Here is a 22,524-nt window from a genome sequence, read left to right on the forward strand (position 1 = left end):
ATCAGATTCCCCTGGAAGTCAGCCAGCCAGAGCCCGTCAGAAAGAGTCCCAGCCCCTCCAGCCCTCATCCTCAACCCTTCCTACCCTGCGCTACCTCCAGAACCCACCAGGGGGCAGGGCAGGACCTGGACCTAAGCCAGGCTCCGGGATGCAGGGCGGCTGGGCTTGAGAATGAGGCCTGGGACCTCCTAGCTCCGCCCTCTCTTCCGGTGGACAGACCGAGGCCTCTGGCCACGCGTGTACCTGCTGTTTCTGCACAGGGCTGCCTTGTCCCTTCTTCCTGGCATTCTAGCCACAGCAGATGCCTCCTACTGAGGACTTTCGGGCGCTCCCGCCCAGGCAGACAGGCCTCCCTGCAGCTCCGTCTCACTCTAGCGGAGCTCTTTTCTTTCACTGGTCTCTTCGTCTGTGCTTTTGTTCACCTCCCTGCAGACTGAGCCCTGGGTGGACAGGGGCCCCTGGGTGGTTTTCAGCACTGCCCTTGGACCCATCGGGGCTTCTTCCAAGCAGGAGCTCTTAGTGTTTGGAGCCCCCGCTCCTGCTTTTGACCAGCTCAGACTGTGAAGACTAGTAATAGACGGCGCCACTTGCTGGGGAACAGCCAGCGTGACCCCCGACTGCTCCCTGCTCACAGCTAAGAGTAGTTGCTCACTCCGAAGCTGCACCGGCCCCACCTACCTGGGAGACTGCCCCTGGTGGCCAGGACTGGAACTGCAGCCCCAGGCAAAGGCGCCACAAAGCAAGACGGGAGCTCAAATCAAGATAGTGAGTGTTCTCCAGGTTCCCAGCGGGACCTACGGGCACCAGACATAGCATGAGGGACCTCAGAGGCCTTCCTTGCCCTCTCTCTGTCTACCCATTGGTGTTGTCTTCATCCAAGAAGCCTGCTCGCCTCGGCCCAGATAACGACCCCCACCTGATTCCAAATAAGGACTCCAGTGCGGACTGGCATTTCCCAGCACCCCAGAGGTGGTGCACCTAGCTTGGGCACTGTTGAGGGCAAGAGTAACTAGCCAGAACATAGCTGTAAGGAAGCAAAAGGTGTTTTACTAACTAACGCAAAGAGGCTCCGGGACACGCCGGAAGAGCAGGGTGTGTTCCAGGATGTGGGTTAAGAGCAAAGGTTAGTCAGGCAGATAGCCATCTGGACAGTCACTAGGGAGGGAAACTTTGCCCCTGTGCACGAGCTCAACTGACCAATCAAGTAAAGGAGCACGAGCCAGTGCACGAGTTAACTCACCAATGATCAGTAACCCTATTGTGCCCCTGAGCCAACCGCTAACCGCCACATCTGCTTCTGTATCCAGCTTGCTTGCGGCGCCTCCATAAAACCCTAAGCCTGTAAGCGTTTGGCGCGACTTCCATTTTGGCGGCTCTGCGTAGCCGCGGGACTGCGGTCTCATTTGGGAAGTTCGCCCCTGCGCAGGTTAAAACTTGGCCAATAAATATACCATCAAGTTGCTCTCAGTTTCTGTGGACTCCTTTCACTCGCAAGTTTGCATATAACAGGCACAACCTCCCTAACCCCGTCCTCCCCCACCAGGGCCCTGAGCTGCGCTCAGACCTGGACCTCCAGGGAGAGGAAAGCACCTCAGCCCGCTGAGTCATTGATGGGGAACCAGAGCCAACAGACAGTGTGTGAGCGCACAGAACTCTCGGGGCACTCACTGCAGGTGCCCTAACTTGCACAGGGGACTCGGCGGCCTCTCTCCTGTGGCTGCTGCCTGCACTGGGGAGCATGAGCTCATGGACACACTGGAGACCCTCGGAGGTTGGTACTCCCCCATCTGAAGACCCAGAGCTGAGCCCAGGCTGGTGTAGCTCAGTGGACTGAGCATGGGCCTGAGAACCAAAGTGTCGCTGGTTCGATTCCCAGTCAGGGCACATGCCTGGGTTGCGGCCCAGGTCCCCAGTAGGGGGTGCACTAGAGGCAACCATACATTGATGTTTCACACCCCTTCTTTCTCCCTCCCTTCCCCTCTCTAAAAATAAACAAATAAAATCTTAAAAAATAAAAAAAGGGAGAAAATTAAGGAAAGAAAAAATTGTACCAGGAAAATACTAAATAAAAGAAACCACACCTGTCCCAGGGGGGAAAATGGGACACAGATCTTAATGGACACCTCACCAAAGAAGATGTGCAGATGGCAAATAAAAACATGAAAGGTGCCCCCCATTTGTCATTGGAGAGACGCAGATTAAAGCAACCAAGAGGCGGCACACACCTAGTAGAACGGACAAACCGGGAACACGGACACCGAGATGCTGGCGCGGGTGCAGGCTGGAGGGGCTCTCAGCCGCTGCCGGTGGGAAGGCAAAACGGCAGAGCCACTTCAGAGGACAGCTCGGTGGTTTCTTACCTCTGAGCAAACTCGTGCCGTATGAGCAAGCAACTGTGCTCCTTGGTGTTTATCTAAAGGAGCTGAAAACACTTGTCCACCCTGAAAGCTCCCTGTGGGTATTTACACACATTTTATTCATAATCGCCAAACACATGGAAGCAACCAAGGTGCCTTCAGTGGGTGAGCAGGCGAATGAACTGTGTCCCCCTCCCAAAAGGGGGGTGTTTCTCAGCACCGAACGGAAAGGAGCGGTTGTGAAAAGCCACGAAAAGGCTCCGAGGAAATTTAAGTGTGTATGACAAAGTGGAAGAAGTTCATCTGAAAAGGCTACGTGCTGTGTGACTCCAATGCTATGACATTCTGGAAAAGGCAAAACTGGGGGGACAGTAACAAGATCAGTGATTGGCTAAGACTGTGGGGTGACTGGGGTGGGAGGGATGAATAGTCCGCAGAGCATGGAGGAGCTGAATCCCTTGAAAACGTTCCATAGGACACTTTTCTTTTTCTGGCCGAATACCACTCCGCTGCACGGTGGCAGCACGCCTTGCTTATCCACGCGTCGCTGGGGACAGGGAGGTTTTGTTGGCACTTTCTGGCTGCTACGAGCAATGCTGCTGTGAATGTTCGTGTACAAGTTTTTGTGTGAAAGGATGTCCTCCTCTCTCGTGGGGAGACACCTGAGAGCGGGAACCACCCCTTTACCTCCGCACCAGCAGGGGGTGGGCGAGGGTTTCCCTATCCCCACGTGGAAAGGGAAAACTTTCCAACCCGTGGCATCGTCTGGCTGTTTCATTCCCCTGTCTTCGCCGGGGTGAAGTGGTGGCTTGCTCTGGTTTGGACTTGCATTTCCCTGGTGGCTGATGATGTGGCCATTCGTAGGTCGTCTCTGGAGCGATGGCTATCCAAAATGCGTTGCCCATTTTTAACTGGGCTACTTGTATTTGTTGCCTACTCATAAGAGTTTGTCGTATGTTCTCAATTACAGACCCGTATCGGACCCGCAAAGACGTGCAGATATCTTCCCCCTTTCTGCTGCCTTTTCCCTTTCTTGGTAATATCCTTGGATGCACAAAAGTTTTAGTTCTGGTGACGTTCAATGGCTCTCTCCCCCCTGGGGACACTTACATGTGGATGTCACATGTAAGACATTGTGGCTTAACCCAAGGGGGTGAAGAGTTAGTCCTGCGTTTCCTTCTAAGAGGTTTGTAGGGTCAGGTCTCGCCTTTGCGCCTTTCGACCATCCTGAGCTCATTTCCACCTGTGCCGTGAGACAGGTGTTGGACTTCGCCTTTCTGCGGGTGGACAGCCAGCTGTCCCCAGCGCCACTCCCCAGGCGGATGACCCTCTCCCCCTCGTAGTTCTCTCCCTTTTTTCTGAGCTTTTGGAGTTTTCACCCTCTGCACATGCTGCCTGGTCATTGGCAACACAATTACTCCACGTACTTGACGAGCTTTCCCTTTGTCCGGGGCCGGTACTCCCTGGAGGCTGGGCAGACCCCCGCACCACCGTCTGGCTGGACCGCCACGCTGTCTTTTCAGGTGGGCCCTCTGCCTCTACATCCGCCCCCCAAAATCCATCCTCAGTGCAGCAGCCGGAGTGGCCCTTTCAAACCCTAAGTCACGCCCCCACTTTGTAAAATGGGGCTCTCCAACACACGGAAAAATTAACGTCTTCACGGCGGCCTGCAAGCCTGACACGTGGGTCCCAGCCTCTCTCTGACCCCTCAACTTGGGCCAGTCTGCCCCTGCGACACCCACTCCGGGCATGGCCCCAGCTGCAGACTCTTGCTCGGTGCCCCCTCTGCCCAGAGCCCTCTTCTGTTGGACGGTTCCGTGCCTTACTTCCTTCACTGTGGCTAATTCTGGGTTCACGTGTCGCCCTGGTGAGGCTGTCTCAGACCAGGCCACTTAGAACACAAACCACGCCCCTGTGTCAACACTCTCCACTTTGACTTTTCCCCTTGGCACTGATCACACTGATCACCTTTAAATATGTAATTACGTGAATGAGCCTTCCGTCAGGACACGGGGGCCATACAGCAGACTGAGCGGGAACCATTTACACAGTGAACAAAGGGAGAGCCTAGGCCAGGGTTACAGGAGGGTGGTTAAGGAACGAATCTGAGAGGGACCGCCCCCTGGCCCCACCCCCGCAATGGCTGGGTTCCGACCCTGCTGGAGCAGGTGTGGCTGCCAGGGGCACGGGGTGGCAGGGGAGGGGAGGGGGGGATAGCGCTCTCCCCGCTCCCCACTGCTTCCCAGCGGCATCTGACACGGGTTGGCTGAACACACCTAGCACCCAAAGAGGACATGGTTGGAGAACTTTGTAGAATTCATTCCACGGGGTGCAGGGCAAGATAAGGGGTGACAGAGGCCCCTGGAGCCCCACCGCAGGTTTGTGGGGGCAGCCTGTTGTCCCCCATCGTTTTCAGGGGCTGAATCACGTTTGTCAGTGTCATGAAGAGGCTTAGCCCAGCGACTCCCATGTTACAAGCGAGATGCCCCGTCTCTGCGGTACAGTCTGCGGAACAGGGCCAAGGAGGAGCCCCAGAGACTCCAGGAGAGCTGCCCATCTCTGGACCCAAAGTGCACGGGCTCCGCCCCTTCCCCCATCAGGGCGGCCTTTCTGCGCAGCAGCCCCTCCCAAGCTGGGAGTTAATTACTGGGTCAGGCCATCACCCTCGGTACCCGCCCCAGGGCCAATTAGAGAGTGCTGATTATTACTCGAGTACTTGGGGGTGTCCAATCTTGGGCCAGAGAGGTACAAAGCTACCCTTGTGTGGCCCCAGTGGCTGCCTACAGGTCTTGGGTCTGCTGTGGGTCTCCTGGAAGAAGATTCAGGCCTGAGAACTACAGGGTCAGGGAGGGAGAAGGCCAAGTTCTTGGTGAGGAGGCAGCCAGGGCTGTGGTCGGCAGCGTCATGAACTCGGAGCCCAGGCCCGCACGTGGCTTCTCAGCTACTTACTGGAAGGGAATGGGAGTTGAGGGCTGTGCTGGGGCCACAGGAGGGGTCCACGCTGAACGGGGGAGGGAAGCACTTGGGGGAGGGTTCTAGAGGAATGAAAGGGAAGGCAGGTGCACCTGGGTTGGGACAGGCTCTGGTGGTCCCAGGCCCCACTCCATGCAGAATGGGGGGCACCCTCCGCTCTGCTGTTCTGAAGCTCAGCCCCTTTCTCCCCCGCAGCCCTGGCTCCGGGAGGGGTGTGGGAGAGGGGAGTGCAGCCAGGCCCTTCCCTCTGTGGTGCCAAGAGCACCCGCGGCCAAGGTATCAGCCTGACACGGCCCTCCTCCCAATGGCTCACCTGGCAGTGGGCACCCATGGGAGGTGCAGACATGGGTGGCACCTAATCACCACCCATTGCATCCCAATGAGGATGACGTCCACCCACCGGGGTCAACTTGGCTGGGACGCTGGGTGGGAGGGGTGTGCCCTGGGCCAAGTGCCCCAGGGGCCAGGAGCTGAGGGTATTAAAGGGCCACCCTGTGGGGAGCCGAACAGCCTCCTCCAGAACCCCTGGTGACCTGTCGGTGACTGAGCAAAGAGTCCTGGGATGAAGGTCCTGGTCCTGACCGTCTTGTGTGGCCTGATCACTGCGCTGCAGGCCCTGGATCCCCTGTCCTTGGCTTTGGAGGGATTGGATGTGAGTCTGGGCCAGGCGGGGAGGGCAGGTGTGGGGGGAGATGCCAGGGGTGCTAGAGGCGGTGGTGGCCTAGGCGCTGTCTGTCATAGGAGATGTCACTTAGGGGCAGAGCAGGAATGCTCTGTCCTGCTGATGTGGGCAGGGTCGTCCCCTTGCTCAGGGGCTGGAGTGGGGAGCGGACTTAGCCTGGGCTATTGAACTGACTCCCTGGGAACCCAAAGGCACGGAGGGCCTCCCGAGGTGGGGCCTTATGGGGTACCCAGGTACGGCCCCTGCCAAGGTCAAATTTGCTGGGTCACAGACAGCCTTACGGTTGCAGCTGGGAGCTCTCTGAGTGTGGGGCTGGTGCTAAGAGAGCTGGGGGCACAGACGTGTGAGACCCAGTCTGCCTTTGGCTGCAGCCAGCGGACCAGGGAGGGCGGGGGGGGGCGAGTGGGGAGGGCCGGCTGTGCTGGGCGGGTGGCTCACGGCCTGCTCAGATCACAGGGACATGGTACGTGAAGGCCATGGTGGCTGACAAGGGCCTGCCTAAGGAGAAGAGGCCAAAGGCGGTGGCCCCCATAAGGCTGGACGTCCTGGACAGAGGCTACCTGGAGGCCTCGTTCACCTTCCTGTGAGTGCTGCCTAGCGGGGTCCAGCTGCCCCTCCGCCCCCTCCCCAGGCTGCAGTGTGGCCCAGGAGTTGCCGGCCATGAGGCCTCTTCCCATCCCAGTTTGGGGTGTTGGTAAAGGGCACGTGCTCCCAACCTTGGGGGGAGGAGTCTTTGGCAGTGTGGAGTGGGGGGCAGCTGACAGTGGAATTCGCAGGGACCTGTGTGCCGGGAGGAGCTCAGGTGTGTCTCCCAAGAGCTGCCCCCTGCACCCTCTTTCCCCAGGAAGAAGGGCCAGTGCCACGAGATGAAGGTTGTGATGCACAGTACGGAGGAGCTCGGCAAATTCGGCCTCTGTGAGTCCCCGAGGCCTGAGCCCCCACCGGAGCCCGGTGCCCCCACCCCCGCTGCCCTGCCACCTGGGGTCCCCATCCTGTCCCCCTCCCAGGGGTCTCCTTGACTTGACATCAGGTTCCAGATGGAACAGGTTTGGCCCCAGCAGGGATGAGGGGCCCGTGTCCCCCTGGGGGGCCCTGGCTGGTCACCCTGCAGGGAAATGGAGGGCTGTGGCCGTGGCGGTAGAGTGGCGTGGTAGCTGCTGGGCAGGGCTCCTCTGGCCCCAGGTGATGCTAGAGCTCGCTCTGGGACCTTCCCCAGAGAGAGGTGCCCTCCGCAGTGCCAGGGACCAAGACTGGGGGGAAGCCCGTCCTGGGCACAGGCCTGGCAGGGTCGCTGGAGAGATGGGGCCCTCAGTGCAGCTGAGGGTGGCCAAGAAGCTGAACCGGTCCAGAGCGTTCCTTAGTGCGGTCTGGAGCGCGCTCCCTAGGCGTGAAGACCCTGAGACCTGTCTCTCTCTGTCCCCGCAGCTGGGGACAATGGGTCCGTGTACCTCACGCCACTGCCCGTGAAGGACCACTGTGTTCTTTACTACGAGGGCCAGAGCCACGGGAGAAGGTTCCGCATGGGGAAGCTCCTGGGTAGGGACCGCCCTCCCTGGCCCCCCGCCCCGCAATCTCTGCTTCCAGAAGCCGGTGGAGCCAGCATTGGCCACTCCCTGGTTCCCGAATATGCCCCCCTGTGGCGGTCCTTGCATGCCCCTCACGGTTGGTTGCCTGGGACCACCAGTCCCTGCCCCTTTGGTGACCTGACGGCTCTCCAGGGGGAATCCGGCCACCACGGCTGCACAAGTGTCTTTTTCTGGGGTTTCCAGCTGTGGGGGGCCGTCAGCGTGGGGACAGGGGGTGTTGCTGGTAGAGGGTCTTAATTCTCTGGCCAGTACCCTCTGGGCTGAGGGTGTAGTCCAAGAGCTCTCTGGCCAGCAGGCAGCACAGTCCCTCCGGTCCGTGAGGTCCTTCCAGGTTAGGGACGTGACCCAGAGGTCAGTTTGGGGTTGCGTCTGGGTCCAGTTCTTAAGGAGCCCTCAGTGTCTCAGGGCATCCCCACTCCTGTCTCCCCTGTCCCTGCCCTGCACCCACTTTCGGGCTAAGCCCTCCTCTCCCAGCCTCTCCAGGGCAGAGACCGGGGACAGAGGGGTCCGTCTACTCCCCGAGGCCTCGGACTCACCTGGCCACCTGTCCTGCAGGCAGAAGCCCCGATGCGAACCCGGAAGCCCTGGAAGCCTTTCAGAAATTCACTCAGAGCAAGGGGTTGCCGCTGGAGGACATCTCCCTGCCCACCCAGACAGGTGAGAAGGCCACTCTGCCCACCTCCCCATGTCCGCCCCTTCAGCTCCCCCTCCCACTGTGTCCCTAGGACCCTCCTGGGTCCCTCTGTCTCCCCTGGGGGAGGGCACGGCAGCACTGTGCCGTGTCCCAGGGACCCCAGGGGGCCCCGCTCTGGCTGTTGGTTTTCGGAGTCCGAGCTGTGGCCGGGATGGGGTTGGGGCGCTTGTCCAGGGGGTCGCCTCACCCCTGGGTTTTTCTTGGTTTCCCCAGAAAGCTGCGTCCCTGAGAGTGATTAGGGGTAAGTGACCCGTGCAGCCAATAAGACTCCTGAGTTCAACGGGATGTCATGGGCCCCCCTCAGGGGCAGTCAGGAGGGACCCTGTGTGGGCCAGGTGGATGGAGCCTTCTCTGCCTGAGACCCCCGCCAGCACCTGGTCATCGCCTCGGGTGTCCGTCCCCCACGTCATTCCTGGGACCACGAGGGGCTCCTTTCTTTGCTCTGTCTGCTGGGTTTGCTTACTGTGCAAGTCAGGCACATGGGTCCAGCTCTGTCCCCACTGGAGCTGCCCACCTGGCAGGAGCTGGAACCTTCTCCCCACCCTGAAGCCCCCAGAGTCCCGAGTCAACCCCTCCAGCCCTCTCCTCCCCAGGCCTCGCTGACCCTCCCCTCCTTTCCAGGGTGGGGGCCTCCGTACTCCCCGGGGCCGCGCCACCAGGACCCACGCTCCTGCAGGACAAAGAAGAACCCTGTGGCCCCAGCCCACTCTGCACTCCCCCCAAACTGTGCGCGCCTTCCGTGGCCCTGGAGCCCCCTCCCTGTGCCACATAAAGAGCTTCAGCAGTCCCTGGCGACTCTGCCTGTCTGTGGGGCCCCTCAGGTGGCAGGGGACAAGGAGGGGTGGGTAAGCCAGGGCGGGAAGGACGGGGACCTGGGCGTCCTGGTTGTCCGGCGGATGCTGCAGTCTGACCTGCACAGGCTCGGGGCGGGGGGCGGGGGCTGCAGCTCTGCCCAAGGTCTGGGGGGTGTCCGCAGGCTCTGGGTGTTCGTGTGGCTGGGGAGAGGGGGTGTGAGACAACAGGGTCGGCTCCAGCCCCGTGGTGGGGACACCTGTGCAGGTGTGTCACCTGGCCATCTCATTCCCCGCTGGCTGGAGGCTGCGACAGGAATGGGGGCAGGGAGGCCATAGTCAAGGGTGCAAGCAGGAGGCCAGGCTGCTTGGGACCGCAGACTGGGGACAGCAGGACACAGGGACCCCTGGGTACAGCTCTGCTCCCGAATGCGCCTCCATGCTGGTGACGGCCCTTTCCCTGAGTCACCCCAGGGCCTGGCCCTGAGGTGCCCGACAGCTGCCCACTGGGGCCAGTCTCCTGGCTCCAGGAGTGGTGGGGGCAGTGTCCCCAACCAAGCTGCCTGGGGACATGGGGTGTGGGGCCTCCCCCTACGCAGGCTCAGTGCAACCTCCTGAGTTCCAGGCCCCTGGTCCCCAGTGGAAGGCAACCGCCATCCTGCCTGGGGGCGTGGCCTCCTCAGAGCTCAGGGGTCTCCTGGGAGGGGCTCCCTATGCGGATGCCAAGGACCCCTGTCCTGCTGAGCAGCTGCTCCAGGTCACAGGACGAGTGTCCCAAGAAGACACTCAGAGGAGAGGTGGCCGGTGCTCAGGCCGCAGCCCTTGACTGGCTGCAGCTGGTTCTGGGGCTGGACGGACCCCCATAGCCTCCCAGCACTGTCCCTTCTCAACACCCCTCACCCTGAGAACCCCTGCCAGGAGATGTTTCTCTCTCTTCTGCTCTCTAAAATCAAATTAAATTTAAATTTTTAAATTTTATGTTACTGAAACTCATCTTCTCTCTCTCTTTTGAGATTTTATTTACTTATTTATTTTTAGAGAGGGGAAAGGAGGGAGAAAGAGAGGGAGAGAAACAGCCATGTGTGGTTGCCTCTCGAGTGCCCCCTGCTGGGGACCTGGCCTGCAACCCAGGCCTGTGCCCTGACTGGGAATCAAACTGGCAACCCTTTGGTTCACAGGCTGGTGCTCAGTCCACTGAGCCACACCAGCCAGGGCATAAACTAAAAATAAAATTTTTTAAAATCATGGACCTAAGTTCCTACTCACAAGCCTTTTGGGTCAGGTAAGTTTCACAGGCACTGAACACACCTTCCATGGATTTTCTGTCCCTCACACAAGCTCTGCATCTGTCTGTCCTTCCGAGGACCCTGGGACATAGGTTCAGCCACAGACTCCAGGGTGTAGGAACCGCAGGGTTTAATTTTTCTTTATAAGCATCTGGATCAATCAGGGCTATTGACTACAAATATTGGGACAAACTGTAGCTAATTTAAGCAGAAATAAAATTTAATGAGCTCATCCTATAGCTCCCAGAATTCAAAGGAATCTGGAATTCAGCCAGGAGAGCATGCAGGAGGCGGTGGAGAAGTCAGCCAGGGACCCCAGCCCCACTGGAGGGGGAGCTGGGTCAGCAGGCCCCCCTGGACCTCGGGACAATGGGCGATGGCCCCAGGAATCATGGGCTTGGGACACGCTCGGCCTCCTGACAGCACCTTGTTCAGACAGCTGGTCCCTGGAACCGCATGCGAGCGCATTCCATTATTCCAAACCACCACCCTGTGGTGAAATGTGTGCACACGGAGGTGCGTGCCCACAGACACACAGACCTGAGGACACACAGACACACAGGCTTACACACAAACATCCGGGCTGGTCCCAACGTGCGGCCCCCCTTTCCATGCCGCATTCGTGCACCCGCGACCCCACTGCCCTGAGACCCTCTCACAGTCCCGGATCCCACGGACACCCTGTCCTCCTCTGCCCCAGCCTGGCCCTGGCCACACCCACTCCTCGGCCTCACTCTCAGGGCAGCGCCTCCTGGCCAGCACCCACCTGGTGGCTGTCCAGCCCACTCTCGGGGGTCCTCTCCCCCGACGGGCCCCACCCCTGGCACCTCGGCCCACCTCCCTTGCCCAAGTCGGTCATCTCCTGTCCTTGCCAGCACGCTCCGCTCTTTCCAGGGTCCTGGTCGGGCACAACCTTCGGGGGACCCGACTCCCTGCCTTCTCCGCACCCGTCTCAGTGGTGAGAGAAGCGGAGCCAGCCCCGCCTTCGCATACCACAGACCCCAAGGGCCCCCGTGCTGCCAGGCCCCTCCCAGGTGTCCCCGGGCCACCTCACAGCCCCCTGCTCCAGGCAGATTTCACCCCCTTCTCTCCTCACCACCAGGCCCCGCCTCCCCGGGCCGTGCAAACCTTCACCCCAGCAAGGCTCTGTCTGGGCTGGGACGTGGGTGTGATGCGTGCGTCATCAGCTGGGAGGGGCCCGGGGGCAGCTTTGGAGACCCCCCCCCCCGGGAGCCCACACCGCCCCATCAGCAGGTGACTCTGCGCTCCCCAGGGCACGGGGCCTCCTTCCTATGAAGCTCCAGGTGAGGGGGCTGTGTAGGGGGGGCCTCAGCTGCACGGCAGCCCCATGGCTCCTGCCCCAAATGGGGCTCAGGCGCCCTTGGTGTCTGACGGCTCAGGCGGGGACCCGAGTGCAGCCACCCTCTCAGGGTGTCTGAGTGGGTTGCCCCATCCCTGTGCCCAGAGGCCCTGCCGGGAGAGGGCCACCCAGCTGCGCTCCCAGCCGGCCCGGACCTCCCAGCGCCCCCACCACCTGTCTCGCCTGCAGACCGCACCCTGGCCCGGGCCGCACCCTGGACGAGAACTCAGAGGACCGGACCCGTGGGGGGGTTTGTGGAGGGTGGAGAGACCAGCAGGACGGCGAGCGTCACCCCCCGGAGCTGGTAACGAGCGTGGATACCCCTCTTCTCCAGGCCTTTCAGTCACCACGCACCCCATCCCGGGGCCCACTCACCGGGGTGCCCACCCACTCAGGGCCCACTCACCCGGGGCCTCCTCCAGGCCTTTTTGGCCTCCCATGGGACAAGACCCTGTAACCCCTGCAGGGGTGTCTACCTCTGCGTGTCCTTCTCAGTCTGCAGGCGCCTGTAAGATGGCTGGGGCCGGGGATTCTTAGTGGGGCCAGCAGCCAGGATTTGGGACCTCCCGACCTCGTGACTCCACAGCCCAGCCTTCTGTTGCCAGATCTCCCCAACTCCGAATGTGGCTCCGCCCAGGCCCCCGGTCTTTGGGTCACGTGGCAAATACGTTGATTTCTCCTGCGAAGACTGGAAGCCTCCCCAGTTGGGCTGAGGGTCACCTGCTGGTCACACAGTTCATCTCTCCCCCTCCCCAGGGACATCCCTCCCCGTCACCAGGTGGGAGTTTCCTTCAGGCCGGAGAGAGACAGGTGTTATATTCTTGGTTCCTAATTAAATACATTCCACAGAGAAACCGTGTGTTTTCATGACATAAAGCGCTTCCAAGGACTGACTGACAGGTCTGCAAGCCTGTCTTAGTACTCGGAGCAGTGCCCAGAGTTGGGAGGTCGGAGGTCGGAAGCCAAGCGCTTCCTCCCCCACCCCGCCCGGTGCCCTGCCCTTCTCAGAGCCGGTCACCCTAAACGCTGTGCTGCCCAGTCCTCTGCCGCTCCTTTCCCGCACACGGCTCCACCCCGCACCGCGTCGCCACCTATGCCCTGTCTCCACGGCCGTGGGAACGTGAAGCCTCCAGTGCCCAGGCACCACCTGTGCACCGTGTGTTCACTGGGCTCTCTGACAGTGTGCGGGCCTTTGGGGGAGGTCTCGGAGTCTCCAGGGGCACACCCACAGTCCCCCGCCCCTCCTGCCCGCTTGCGCCCTGCTCACACCTGGGAGCGCCAGCGCCCAGACCCCAGAGGCAGAGGCTGCACCCACAGTGGCAACTCTGTGTTTCTTGGAATTACGATCTCCACCAATGAAGCACGTCACACCAGTAGCTGGGAGGAGAAAAGAGCCCACGGGATCATCTTAACTGACACTATGAAACAAAGGCACTTGATTAAAAGCACCAATCATGACATAAAAATGGTCCTTTGCCAAAAAAATAGAGGAGACCGGGGTCAGTACCAGACCCGTCACGGAACATCCCTGGGGACGAGGCGGCGGAAAGGCCTGCAGACGCCCGGAGAGCGGGGCGACCCCCCCCCCCTGCCCGCCCCCCCCTCCCCCGCCACCGCAGGACTGGCTGCGCCTCCAAGGCCCTGGCCTGCGCCGTGGGGCAGGGCAGAAACACGAGAGGAAGAGCAGCCTCGTGGACCACACGGCTGGCTGCCGAGAGGAGGCCACTTTCCTAAAATATCTACAGATTTCAAGACGCCTACAGAGGAACCCATCAGACCCGGGTCCGCAAGGACGGACACAAATCAGAGTGAATTTCCATTTCCCCATGGGAAACAAGGGGAGACTTCCCTCCCTCCTTGGTCTTTGAGCGTGCACGTGGAGAATGCGCAAGTACTTTCTCCTCTCGGTGCATACTCACCGGGGGTCACGTATGAATGATGTGAGGGTTTTCTTTTAATTTAAAAAAATCATAGGATCTCTTGCCCTGACCGGTGTGGCTCAGATGGTTGGAGCACCATCCCATAACCAGAAGGTTGTGGGTTCGATTCCAGGTCAGGGCACACGCCTGGGTCAAGGGCCTGATCCTCGGTCCCCTATCCCGAGTCCGCAGAGTCCCCATAGAGTACGTGCCCCATAGAGTCCCCAGTTCAGGAATATTCAGGAGGCAACCGATCAATGCTTCTCTCTCATGCCAATGTTTCTCTCTCTCCCTTCCTTTCTCTCTAAAAGCAATGAAAATCAAGTGAGGATTAAAAAAAAATCATGGCACCTCTTGAATGCTCAAGGAGAGGAAGGGCTGGCACCACCTCCCCAAAGGGCGGTTGGTGGTCTGCAGCCCTCCCTGTCTTCTCTGCTGGGGGGCACTGTGAACCCGGCCACCTGCCTGGTCCCCCCGCCCCCCGTTAACACTCACCCTGGTCCTGGTGGCGGTCTCTGCCCACATTTGCAAGGGGGGCATCCTGCACACAGTGAGGAGGTGGGTCCCCGCCTGGCGGCTGGACGCGCACCGCCCGAGCATCACCCTTGAAAACTCCCCCAGGGATTTTCAACGGACCCTCAGTAAGAACCACTCCCTCAGTCGTGGGTGACACCAAGATGGAGTCACTTTTTAGGGAATAATTTGCACTTGGACTTTGCTCTGAAAGCTGTGTCTGGGAGGGGCGAGGGGAGGGGCCAGTCACCGGGGTATTTCAATTATTTTTCCCGTTAAATATTTGTGAGTTCTAGGACCAGGAAAACATGACAGGAAGTTAAGAGAGGATTTTGGGTGGGCCTGAGGGGTCAGGCACACCACGCGACACCCAGGTGATCCGGATGGGGCTGCCGTCCTCATTCCTCTTCCTGAAAACAGTGGCGCTCAGGGGAGGGGTGGCTGGTGCAACAGAAACCAGGTCAGGTTGTCCCTCACCCAGGAACTGTCCTGGACCCTACCAGGAACTCTCGCGGACACAGGGGACCTTCCTGTTCCGACCCAGAGGGAAGAAGACCTCCTATTGTCCCAGACCAGGAAGCCACCCGAGGGCAGAGGAGGAGCCTCGAGGATTCTGGGAACCCATGGCAGGGGGCCCACACAGTACTCCTATATAAGGTCCCGCACCCGCTGCCTCGGCCTCCTCGCTCCTGAGCTCAGACTCGCCCACAGCAGCTGCAGCCATGAGGTGTCTCCTGCTGGCCGTGACCGTGGCCCTGGCCTGTGGGGTCCAGGGCTTTTACGTCCCTCAGACTAGGGTGAACCTGGACATCCAGAAGGTTCGGGACCGGGGCACTCTCTCTGGGTGGCTGGGGTGGGAGGGGAGCAGCGGGCTGGGTGGGGACCCCGGGCCTCAGGAGAGAGGGAGGCTGTGATGTCAGGGCCCTCTGCCAGCTGCTGCCCTTAGGTGGCTCGAGTGGCCGCTCAAGGTCCAAATGGCTCCAGGTCACTCAAGATCTGGACTTCAAAGCCACCTCAGTTAGCATGGAGGTGTTGTTTCAAGTGCGGGAGATACTGTAGCCCAGCAGGTGGCTCCCAGCAGAGGGCACCGGTGCTCACTGATCCGCCAGTGAGACTGGGCCTGGCCTGGCCTGCACCCGGAGGGACGGGAGCCCTGTCAAAGAGCAGGGGTCCACTCCCCCCACCCAGAGCAGCCCGGCCCTCCCCAGGTGGCTGGGGCATGGTACCCCATGGCCATGGGGGCCAGCGCCGCCGCCCAACTGAACACCCAGAGCATCCCCGTGAGGCTGTTCATCAAGGACCTGAGGCCCCCTGCCCAGGACGGCCTGGAGATCACCATGAGCAGATGGTGCGTGGGCCCGGCTGCTGGGGTGGATGGGTGGGGCTCCTGCTGGGACCAGCCCCAGGCTCTGGGCCCACAGGCCAACCACACAGAGGGACCAGCCTCAGTGTGGGGAGAGGCCACTGGCCAGCTGGGGCTGGGGTCAGGGCCTGGCACTCCTGCTACCGCCCCTTCTGCCCCTGGAGTGGGAGTGGGGGTGTTGGATGGAGAGAGCAGGGTGGGGTGGGGTGAGAGCCCAGAGTCCACACTGCCAGGAGGCAAAGCAGACCATGGCCCAGGGCTGTGAGGGCCCTTTTCTCTGGCTCCAGTGAGCCCTCAGGCACCTGGTCACTGCAGCTTTTGGAGGTGACAGGGGATGCAGTTGGGACAGGTGACCAGCCTGGGGGCCCAGACCGCCCCTCCCCGGGGGCCCTTCTAGAGCCTGGCATCTCTCCCAGCTCCTCAGCTGGGCCTGATGGCCACAGAGTCTGTGCAGTGGCCCAGGGGACACTGTGGCTCAGGGGACACTGTCTTCCAGGGAGGACGGCCGCTGTGTAGAGAGGAAGATGTTCGCAGAGAAAACCGCGGCCCCTGCCTCCTTCCAGATCAAGAGTACGTGCCAGTCAGTGCCAGGGCCGCCGCCATCCACGGGGACCGGGTCTCAGGGCCAGCCTGTCCTCCCTCCCTCCCTCCTTCGGTGGTGCCCAGGGTCTCCACTTGGGGTGCACCAGGGGACCCCGCCCCTTAACCTGCTGGGTCCCAGGACGCAGGGGTGGAGGTGCAGTGAGTGACGACTGAGGTCGAGTCCTGCAGACAGCGGGTGACTCAGGCCAGGCGCCCAGGCCCCTGTGCCCAGGGAGGGTCTAGGAGAGGCCGAGGCATATCAGGCCCAGAGCCACTCCTGGTCCTCGCCCCATGGCTGTGTCGGGACAGTGACCAGCATGCCCTCTCCTGGTGGAGGAAGAGCCCACTTAAGATAGCCGTCTGGTCCCTCTTGCAGACCAGGAGGGCAACAAGGCGGCCCCTGTTCCTGACCAGGAGGAGGGCAACAAGGCCCCTGTTCCAGACCAGGAGGAGGGCAATGTGGCCTCTGCTGCAGCCCTGGAGGGGGCCAAGGTCCACGTGCTGGACACCGACTACAAGAACTTCCTGTTCCTGTGTGTGGAGGCAGCCGCCGCCCCCGCCAAGCAGAGCCTGGCCTGCCAGTACCTGGGTGTGCACCCCACCCCGGGCTCCCTGAGCCAGTGAGGGGGGTGGGCAGGGGGAGAAGAGGGCATGGCCCAGGGTCCCTCAGTGGCTGGGGCTGGGGCTGCCTGGTGACGCGGCACAGACATGCAGGCTGGGGAACAGGGTTTGGACTAGCGGAGGTTGCTATGGTCCAGCAGCCTTTGCTGACAGAGTTTCAGTGATGTCACCAAAGACGACATCAGCTCCAGAAACGTCCTTAAATGTTAGTGTCCTGAAAACACTGTGAGGTGGCTGCTTCACTGCCACAGAGGGGGTGCCTGGGGGCCTCCCCAGGGCTCCCCAGTCAACCGTGGGTGAGGGGCTGGGCAGATGCCAGGTGGTGGGGGCCAAAGAGCCCTGGGGCCCCGGGCCCTTGTCCCCCTGGGGCTGTGTAGACTCTCCCCCCAGCTCCCACCCGGGAGGAAGATGAGGGGGGACTGGGCCCAGGGGGAACCGGGACCCCGGAGGGCTGTGGACTGAGCCCTGGAGACCACCCCTGGGAAGTGGGGTTGAGCTCTGCCAACCCCAGGATGTCGGCGTGGCCTTCCAGAGCAGGGTCCCCAGGGAAGGGTCCCTGGCACCCTAGACCCCCTGGGAGCCCCCATGGCCCCAGTACTGACCCCTGCCCCCTCAGCCAGGACCCCAAAGGCTGACAAGGCAGTCATGGAGCAGTTCAAGAGGGCCGTGAGCGAGTTCTCTATGCATTCCTCCATCACCTTCATCCCGATCCAGGCTGAAGGTGCGCATCAGACCCCCGAGCATCAGGTTCCTCCCTCGGCCCCCAGTCAGGGAGCTCTGTCTCCCATGGGGGGCCCCTAATTCCCCACAGGCCTCCCCGGAGGCCCACGGGAGGTGGAGGTGAGGGGTGCAGAGCCCCTGAGATGTGGGGAGATCCCTCTCTGGTGTTGTGGCCAAGCTGTGACCTCCCCACGCTCCCCCTCCTCCCACAGAGAGGTGTCGTGTCTAGGGGAGCTGCTGCCGACCTGCCTCCTGGGGTAACGAAGCTGCCCTGCCCCCTCGTCCTGGGCTTGAGGGTGGGGTCTCTGTGGGGCTCAGACTCCCCTCTGCTGCCCGCCTCCCCACTGGGGGAATGGCTGGAACCTGGCAGCCCGTGGGGTCTCCCCCGGGGGTTTCTTCCAGAGTCTGTGAATGGAGGCTGGCCACATGCCCCCTCTCTGGAATGGCCTTGAACTGCAGGGCTGTCTTTCCTGTCTCCTGGCCCCACTCCCACTGAGGTCCCTCTGCTCCTCCTGGGCCCCGGTGTGGGCCAAGGTGGGGTGAGGAAGGGCAGGGGGTGGCAGGGGGTGGGGTTGGACAGCCACTCAGCCTGAGGGGGGCGCTGAGTTGGGGTGTCCGCTCCCCAACTGCTGTGGGAAGGGGCTGGTGAGGGTCCACCCCGCAGGGTTCCAGGGGAATCACCGATCCATTTCAGGAGCCTTGGCCCCTCTGCAGAGATGGCATCACCTGTCCTCCCGTGTCAGAGGATTCAGGAGGGACTGAGACCATGGAGGCCGCTGGATGTCACTCCTCCTGGCACCAGGCACCTCCGGATCCCAGCCTGGGACCTGGGCTCTGGGCTGCCTCCCTTTAGCAATAAAGAAACTCAGCAGCGAGCCTGTCTGTCCGAGTCTTTCCTGGCGCGTGTTGGGCGGGGGGCCAGCGCAGGCAGTACTGTCGGAGGGCCGGCCCCAGCGCTGAACCCAGGATGGGTGTGGCGGAGCCTCGCCCGCCCCTGTGTTGGGGGTTGCTGGGCACCATCTCCCGTCACAGTGTGACCAGGCCTGGCACACAGGCTGGGGGAGCCTGTCTTGCTCGCCCGGCAGCACACCTGAAACCCACAGCTCTTCATTGAAATTTCTGAAAACGGGGCGGTCAGGAGGCTGTCTGAACCTCCTGCCTCCTGCCTTCCCTGCAGGTTGGGGCGCAGCCTGCTCTGTGGGGGCCACAGAGGTCAGCCAGGATGGGCGGGGGTCAGCTCTGCAGCTGCAGAGAGGAAGGGACACAAGGAATAGCTGCCCCCAGGGGTGCTGGTCACCTAATGTCCCTCAGTTTCAGCGAGTTCAGGGGGCAGTCACACAGTCCCAGGGCACCCGCTGGGTCAGAGGCTGGGCTGGCGGAGCAGCGGTGCCGCTTGCTCTCTGCGCTGGGCTCTAGCCTGACCAACACCCCTCCAAAAGGAACACGCCCAGGTCCCCGTCGTGGGGACCAAAGCTGTGGGCAGGAGGGAGGCCTGGATCCGGCCCCAGGTGGCTGGGAAGGCATCGAGCTCACTTCTGGGAGAGTGGAGGGTGGCGTTGGCTGCTGAGCTGGTTCCCCTCCGACCCGCGATCGCCCCCGTGGCTCCCTGGTGTGGTGGTCTGTGGGTGGGCGCTGACCCAGAGCTCAGAGCGCAGGTGGTGAAGGGAAACCTCATCAGGGAAGACTCCCCAAGAGGCGAGGCACGAAAAACGTGCCGGAGATCCACATCGGACGTCAGGCGTGGCAACGGCCTCGCGGGTCCCTGTGCAGCTGCCCCCTCCAGGCACCTGCAGGAGCAGGGGCACACAGAATCTGTCCCTCTGTGCTGGCTTCTTTTGTGCAGCGCGATGCCCTGCAGGTCCGTCCGGGCTGGAGCAGGTGTCAGGGCTGAGTGGTGCCCTGTTGTGTGGATGGGCCCACTCGGTTTCTCCATTCGGCCACGGATGGACGCCACGCCCGGCTTTCGGTTGTTGGGAAGAACACCACGACCAGTGGGAGGCTGCCAACGTCTCCCCCAGACTTGCGGACGGTTCTTTGGGTGCCCACCCTGGGGTGGGATTGCTGGGTCGCGGGGCCATTTTGTTGCTTTTGGCAGGAACAGCCTTGCTGTCTTCTGTGACGGCGGGAACATGGTGGGGAGGGCACTCTGTTTGCAGGGGCATCTGGGAGTGCTGGCGTGTTACTTGGTGTCTTGTCGGCTGTGATAAGGGTGCTCCTCGGGCGTGGGGCATGGCGGTGGCACGGGGAGGGGTGAGGAACCGGTTTGCATGGGGATAAGCCCCCACGGGGGAAAGTGTGCCCCTAGATAGATAGCAAGCATCAGGGTCCCTGGCACTGGGGACCCCCTGTGATGACCGCAAAATGGACCAGCACTCTGAACCCGAGCTGCTGCCCGGCCCCTGGCTCCAGGCCACAGACAATGGGCCGGGGGCGGGGCGCGTGGCGTTCCCAGCCGAGTCAAAGCCTGTGGAGGTTTTCCAACCCCAAGAAAAGTAACTTCCTGCCTCTGCAATTTAATACAAGCCTGACCCCCACCCAGTTCTAAGGTGCAAGGGGTTCTGGGGGTGAGGGATGGGGCTGTATGACGACTGGGCCAGGTCCCCTCCCAGGTCCCATCCCTGGGCTCAGTGTCCCTCCCCTGCCTCACGGTGCCACAGCCGCAGGCCAGCGGTTGCTTATTTTCCTTTGTTCTTAAGGAATTCTGTGGAACTTAAGCAACTCTCTGGAACTTCCTTCCCAGAAATGGGGACTGGGTGTGGCCTGCGAGGCATGGTCTGCGGTCAGTCGTGGTCACGTGGGCAGGTGTACAGCAGGATGACCGGGGACACTGGGAGGAAGTGGGGGCAGCCGCATGTCCCCAGCTCTCCAGCTGGGTGCCTCCTTTTCCTTCAGGGCATACAGCTGCTCCGGTGACCCTGCTGGGCAGGCTCCGACACCTGGGCACCGTGGACACCTGTTCAACGGCCTATGCTGGGGTCCTGGGTCCACCGTAGCAAAGGACCACGCATGGGGACGGGGCGGGGGCTTCTAACGACAGAAACTGATTCCTTCCCAGTCCTGAGGCTGGACATCCACAGTCAAGGTGCGCCAGGCTCTAGGAGGAGGTCCTTCCTGCGTCTCCCAGCTCCTGGCCCCTTCGGGTGCTCCCTGGCTCGTGGCTGCATCGCTCACATACCCATTTTCTCGTCTCACGGTCTTTCCTCTGTGTCCCATTTTCACTTACAAGGACACTAGAATTAGACTAGGGCCACCTTACTACAGTGTGGCCTCATCTGAACCAACAGCCACCCTCTGAGGTTCTGGGTGAAGGTGAGTTTTCCAGCGATGCCAGCGCCCCGTGCTGCTCTTGGTTAAGACGCCCACATCCGGGAGACCGAGCTCAGAGGCCGGTTCCCAGAGTCACAGGAGATAATTCGAATAGGGGACTGGAGGGCCACTGTGTCCAGTGCCTGCTGACTGTGGCAGGCGCTGGCAAGTTTATCTCTTTGGGCCATCTCCGATCTTCTGATTGTCACGGGTCGTGTTTCCTTGCCACCCTCACCCCACTTTGCTTCAACTTCCCAGAGAACTTCATCAGACCAGGAACCACCCGTCTGAGCTGGGGGTGCCCATGCTGGGACAGGCACCTGCCCGCTGAGAAGCTCGGGCTGTAGGCTTCAGCCACTATGAGGAGGGGGGACCATGCCTGAGCCCCCTCCACTGCCCCTCCCCCTCATGAAAGGGCATCCTGGGCTCATCTCTCCTGTGGTGGGCACTTACCGGGCACCGTGTAAATGGCCTCTGTGGGGAAGAAACCAGGGCTGGACAGCAGAGCAGGGCTAGTCTAGGAGATGCTGACAATGACGGGCGGGTGGGTGGCGAGGCCCCAGCGTGCCCTGGGGACCCCCGGGGTCTGACCCGCCAGGGCCCCCAGCTCCCGGAGACAGGGTGCTTCTCTGTAGAACAGCTCAGAGCAGCTGCACCCTCTCCTTGCTGCCCCCAATGCCTACCTGCCCCTGAGATGAGCGGATTCACTGTGCGGGATGCCAGGCGACGGCCTTGTCCCGCTTCACACAGGGCACGGGGCACGTGCATCCCCACCGTGGAATCTGAGAGACCCACCTCTCTGTGACTCACTCAGTCCCCCCCACACCAGTCAAGGTCCCCTGAGCACCAGCACCCGCAAGCTTAGAGTGGCCCCCGGCCTCGCCCGGCCCTTGGCTCACAGGAGTGTGAGAGGCACAAGGGCTTCCGTGGATTTAACTGTGAGGCCTGGGAGGTCCAGGGCTCGTGGCTCTGCCTTTACCACGCGCAGCGACCCTGCTGGCCCTGCCGCCCGCCTGCTGGTGGCCGGGCCACTTCCCATCTGACCAGCATCTGGGTGACCCAGGAGATTCTGTGACCCTCACTGTCACTGTCGACACCATTATTACTACTCTCAGCTGCAGACATGTTTAGGGCGCTTCCCAGGGCCAGGCCCTCCCCTGGGGGCTCTACCTGAACCCCACTTCACCCTCCACTCCCACAGTGGGCAGGGTGCTGCCCAGGGCCCCAGCTACAGGCTGGAGAGAAAAGCAGAACCAGGAGGGGACTGGGAAGGGGCCGCAGCCTTCCCAGGAGCTGGGTGGGAGGGTGGCCCCTGGAGCTGGGGTTGGGGACAAAGGGAGCGAGCAGACCGCCACGCTAGCCAGATGTCCAGGGATCCAGGGATCCAGGGCCAGGGGCCCCGCACTCCGGGACACAGCTGTCCTCAGTGCTGGCTCTGACCTGTCACTGTTCAGAGCCTGACCCAGGAAGTGCCCCTGGCACTGGCGGCCTGGCACTGGTCGGGCCCCCATGCCTGATCCTTCCCTTCTGGGTTCTACCAGGAATTCTTCAGGCCCCGGGACACAGGGGACCTTCCTGTTTGGACACAGCGGGAAAAAGACCTCCTATTGTCCCAACCAACAAAGCCACCTGAGGGCAGAGGAGGAGCCTCGAGGATTCGGGGAACCCGTGGCAGGGGGCCCACACAGTGCTCCTATATAAGGCCCTGCATCCGCCGCCTCAGCCAGCCTTCTCGCTCCCGAGCTCAGACGCGCCTATAGCAGCTGCAGCC

The 22,524-nt window shown here is 61.6% G+C and overlaps 2 protein-coding genes across 5 annotated transcripts; both read left to right on the plus strand.

Moving 5' to 3' along the window:
• Positions 1–5,829: 5,829 nt before the first annotated feature.
• On the plus strand, positions 5,830–9,437 carry LOC118980276 (odorant-binding protein 2b-like). Of its 4 annotated transcripts, none has more exons than XM_037036816.1 (7): positions 5,836–5,982; positions 6,462–6,595; positions 6,857–6,927; positions 7,438–7,548; positions 8,154–8,255; positions 8,506–8,535; positions 8,918–9,000. In XM_037036816.1, exons 1-6 carry the CDS (start codon positions 5,893–5,895, stop codon positions 8,529–8,531), a joined length of 534 nt encoding a protein of 177 aa, XP_036892711.1. In that variant the 5' UTR covers positions 5,836–5,892; the 3' UTR covers positions 8,532–8,535; positions 8,918–9,000. The 4 variants fall into 4 exon arrangements, with proteins under 4 accessions (XP_036892709.1, XP_036892708.1, XP_036892711.1 ...); XM_037036815.1 differs by having other exon boundaries at positions 8,506–8,533; positions 8,914–8,961; XM_037036813.1 differs by lacking the exon at positions 8,506–8,535 and having other exon boundaries at positions 5,832–5,982; positions 8,914–9,437.
• Positions 9,438–14,687: 5,250 nt separating this feature from the next.
• Positions 14,688–18,305, plus strand: PAEP (progestagen associated endometrial protein). Its single transcript, XM_037036866.1, has 7 exons — positions 14,688–14,979; positions 15,370–15,509; positions 16,021–16,094; positions 16,483–16,695; positions 17,344–17,448; positions 17,660–17,704; positions 18,142–18,305. Exons 1-6 carry the CDS (start codon positions 14,884–14,886, stop codon positions 17,674–17,676), a joined length of 645 nt encoding a protein of 214 aa, XP_036892761.1. The 5' UTR covers positions 14,688–14,883; the 3' UTR covers positions 17,677–17,704; positions 18,142–18,305.
• Positions 18,306–22,524: the final 4,219 nt, after the last annotated feature.

The sequence above is a fragment of the Sturnira hondurensis genome, unplaced genomic scaffold, assembly GCF_014824575.4.
Source record: "Sturnira hondurensis isolate 20B ecotype Veracruz unplaced genomic scaffold, ASM1482457v3 Scaffold0022908, whole genome shotgun sequence".
Lineage (NCBI taxonomy): Eukaryota > Metazoa > Chordata > Mammalia > Chiroptera > Phyllostomidae > Sturnira > Sturnira hondurensis.

What these genes read in the sequence shown, in the direction of transcription:
- PAEP (XM_037036866.1), top strand. Translation starts at nt 14,884, where the DNA reads ATGAGGTGTCTCCTGCTGGCCGTGACCGTGGCCCTGGCCTGTGGGGTC. An exon ending in GAGATCACCATGAGCAGATG is followed by an intron (nt 15,510 to 16,020) that starts GTGCGTGGGCCC and finishes ACTGTCTTCCAG; the next exon opens with GGAGGACGGCCGCTGTGTAG. An exon ending in TGCCTCCTTCCAGATCAAGA is followed by an intron (nt 16,095 to 16,482) that starts GTACGTGCCAGT and finishes TCCCTCTTGCAG; the next exon opens with ACCAGGAGGGCAACAAGGCG.
- LOC118980276 (XM_037036813.1), top strand. Translation starts at nt 5,893, where the DNA reads ATGAAGGTCCTGGTCCTGACCGTCTTGTGTGGCCTGATCACTGCGCTG. An exon ending in TGGCTTTGGAGGGATTGGAT is followed by an intron (nt 5,983 to 6,461) that starts GTGAGTCTGGGC and finishes CGGCCTGCTCAG; the next exon opens with ATCACAGGGACATGGTACGT. An exon ending in CTCCCTGCCCACCCAGACAG is followed by an intron (nt 8,256 to 8,913) that starts GTGAGAAGGCCA and finishes CCTCCTTTCCAG; the next exon opens with GGTGGGGGCCTCCGTACTCC.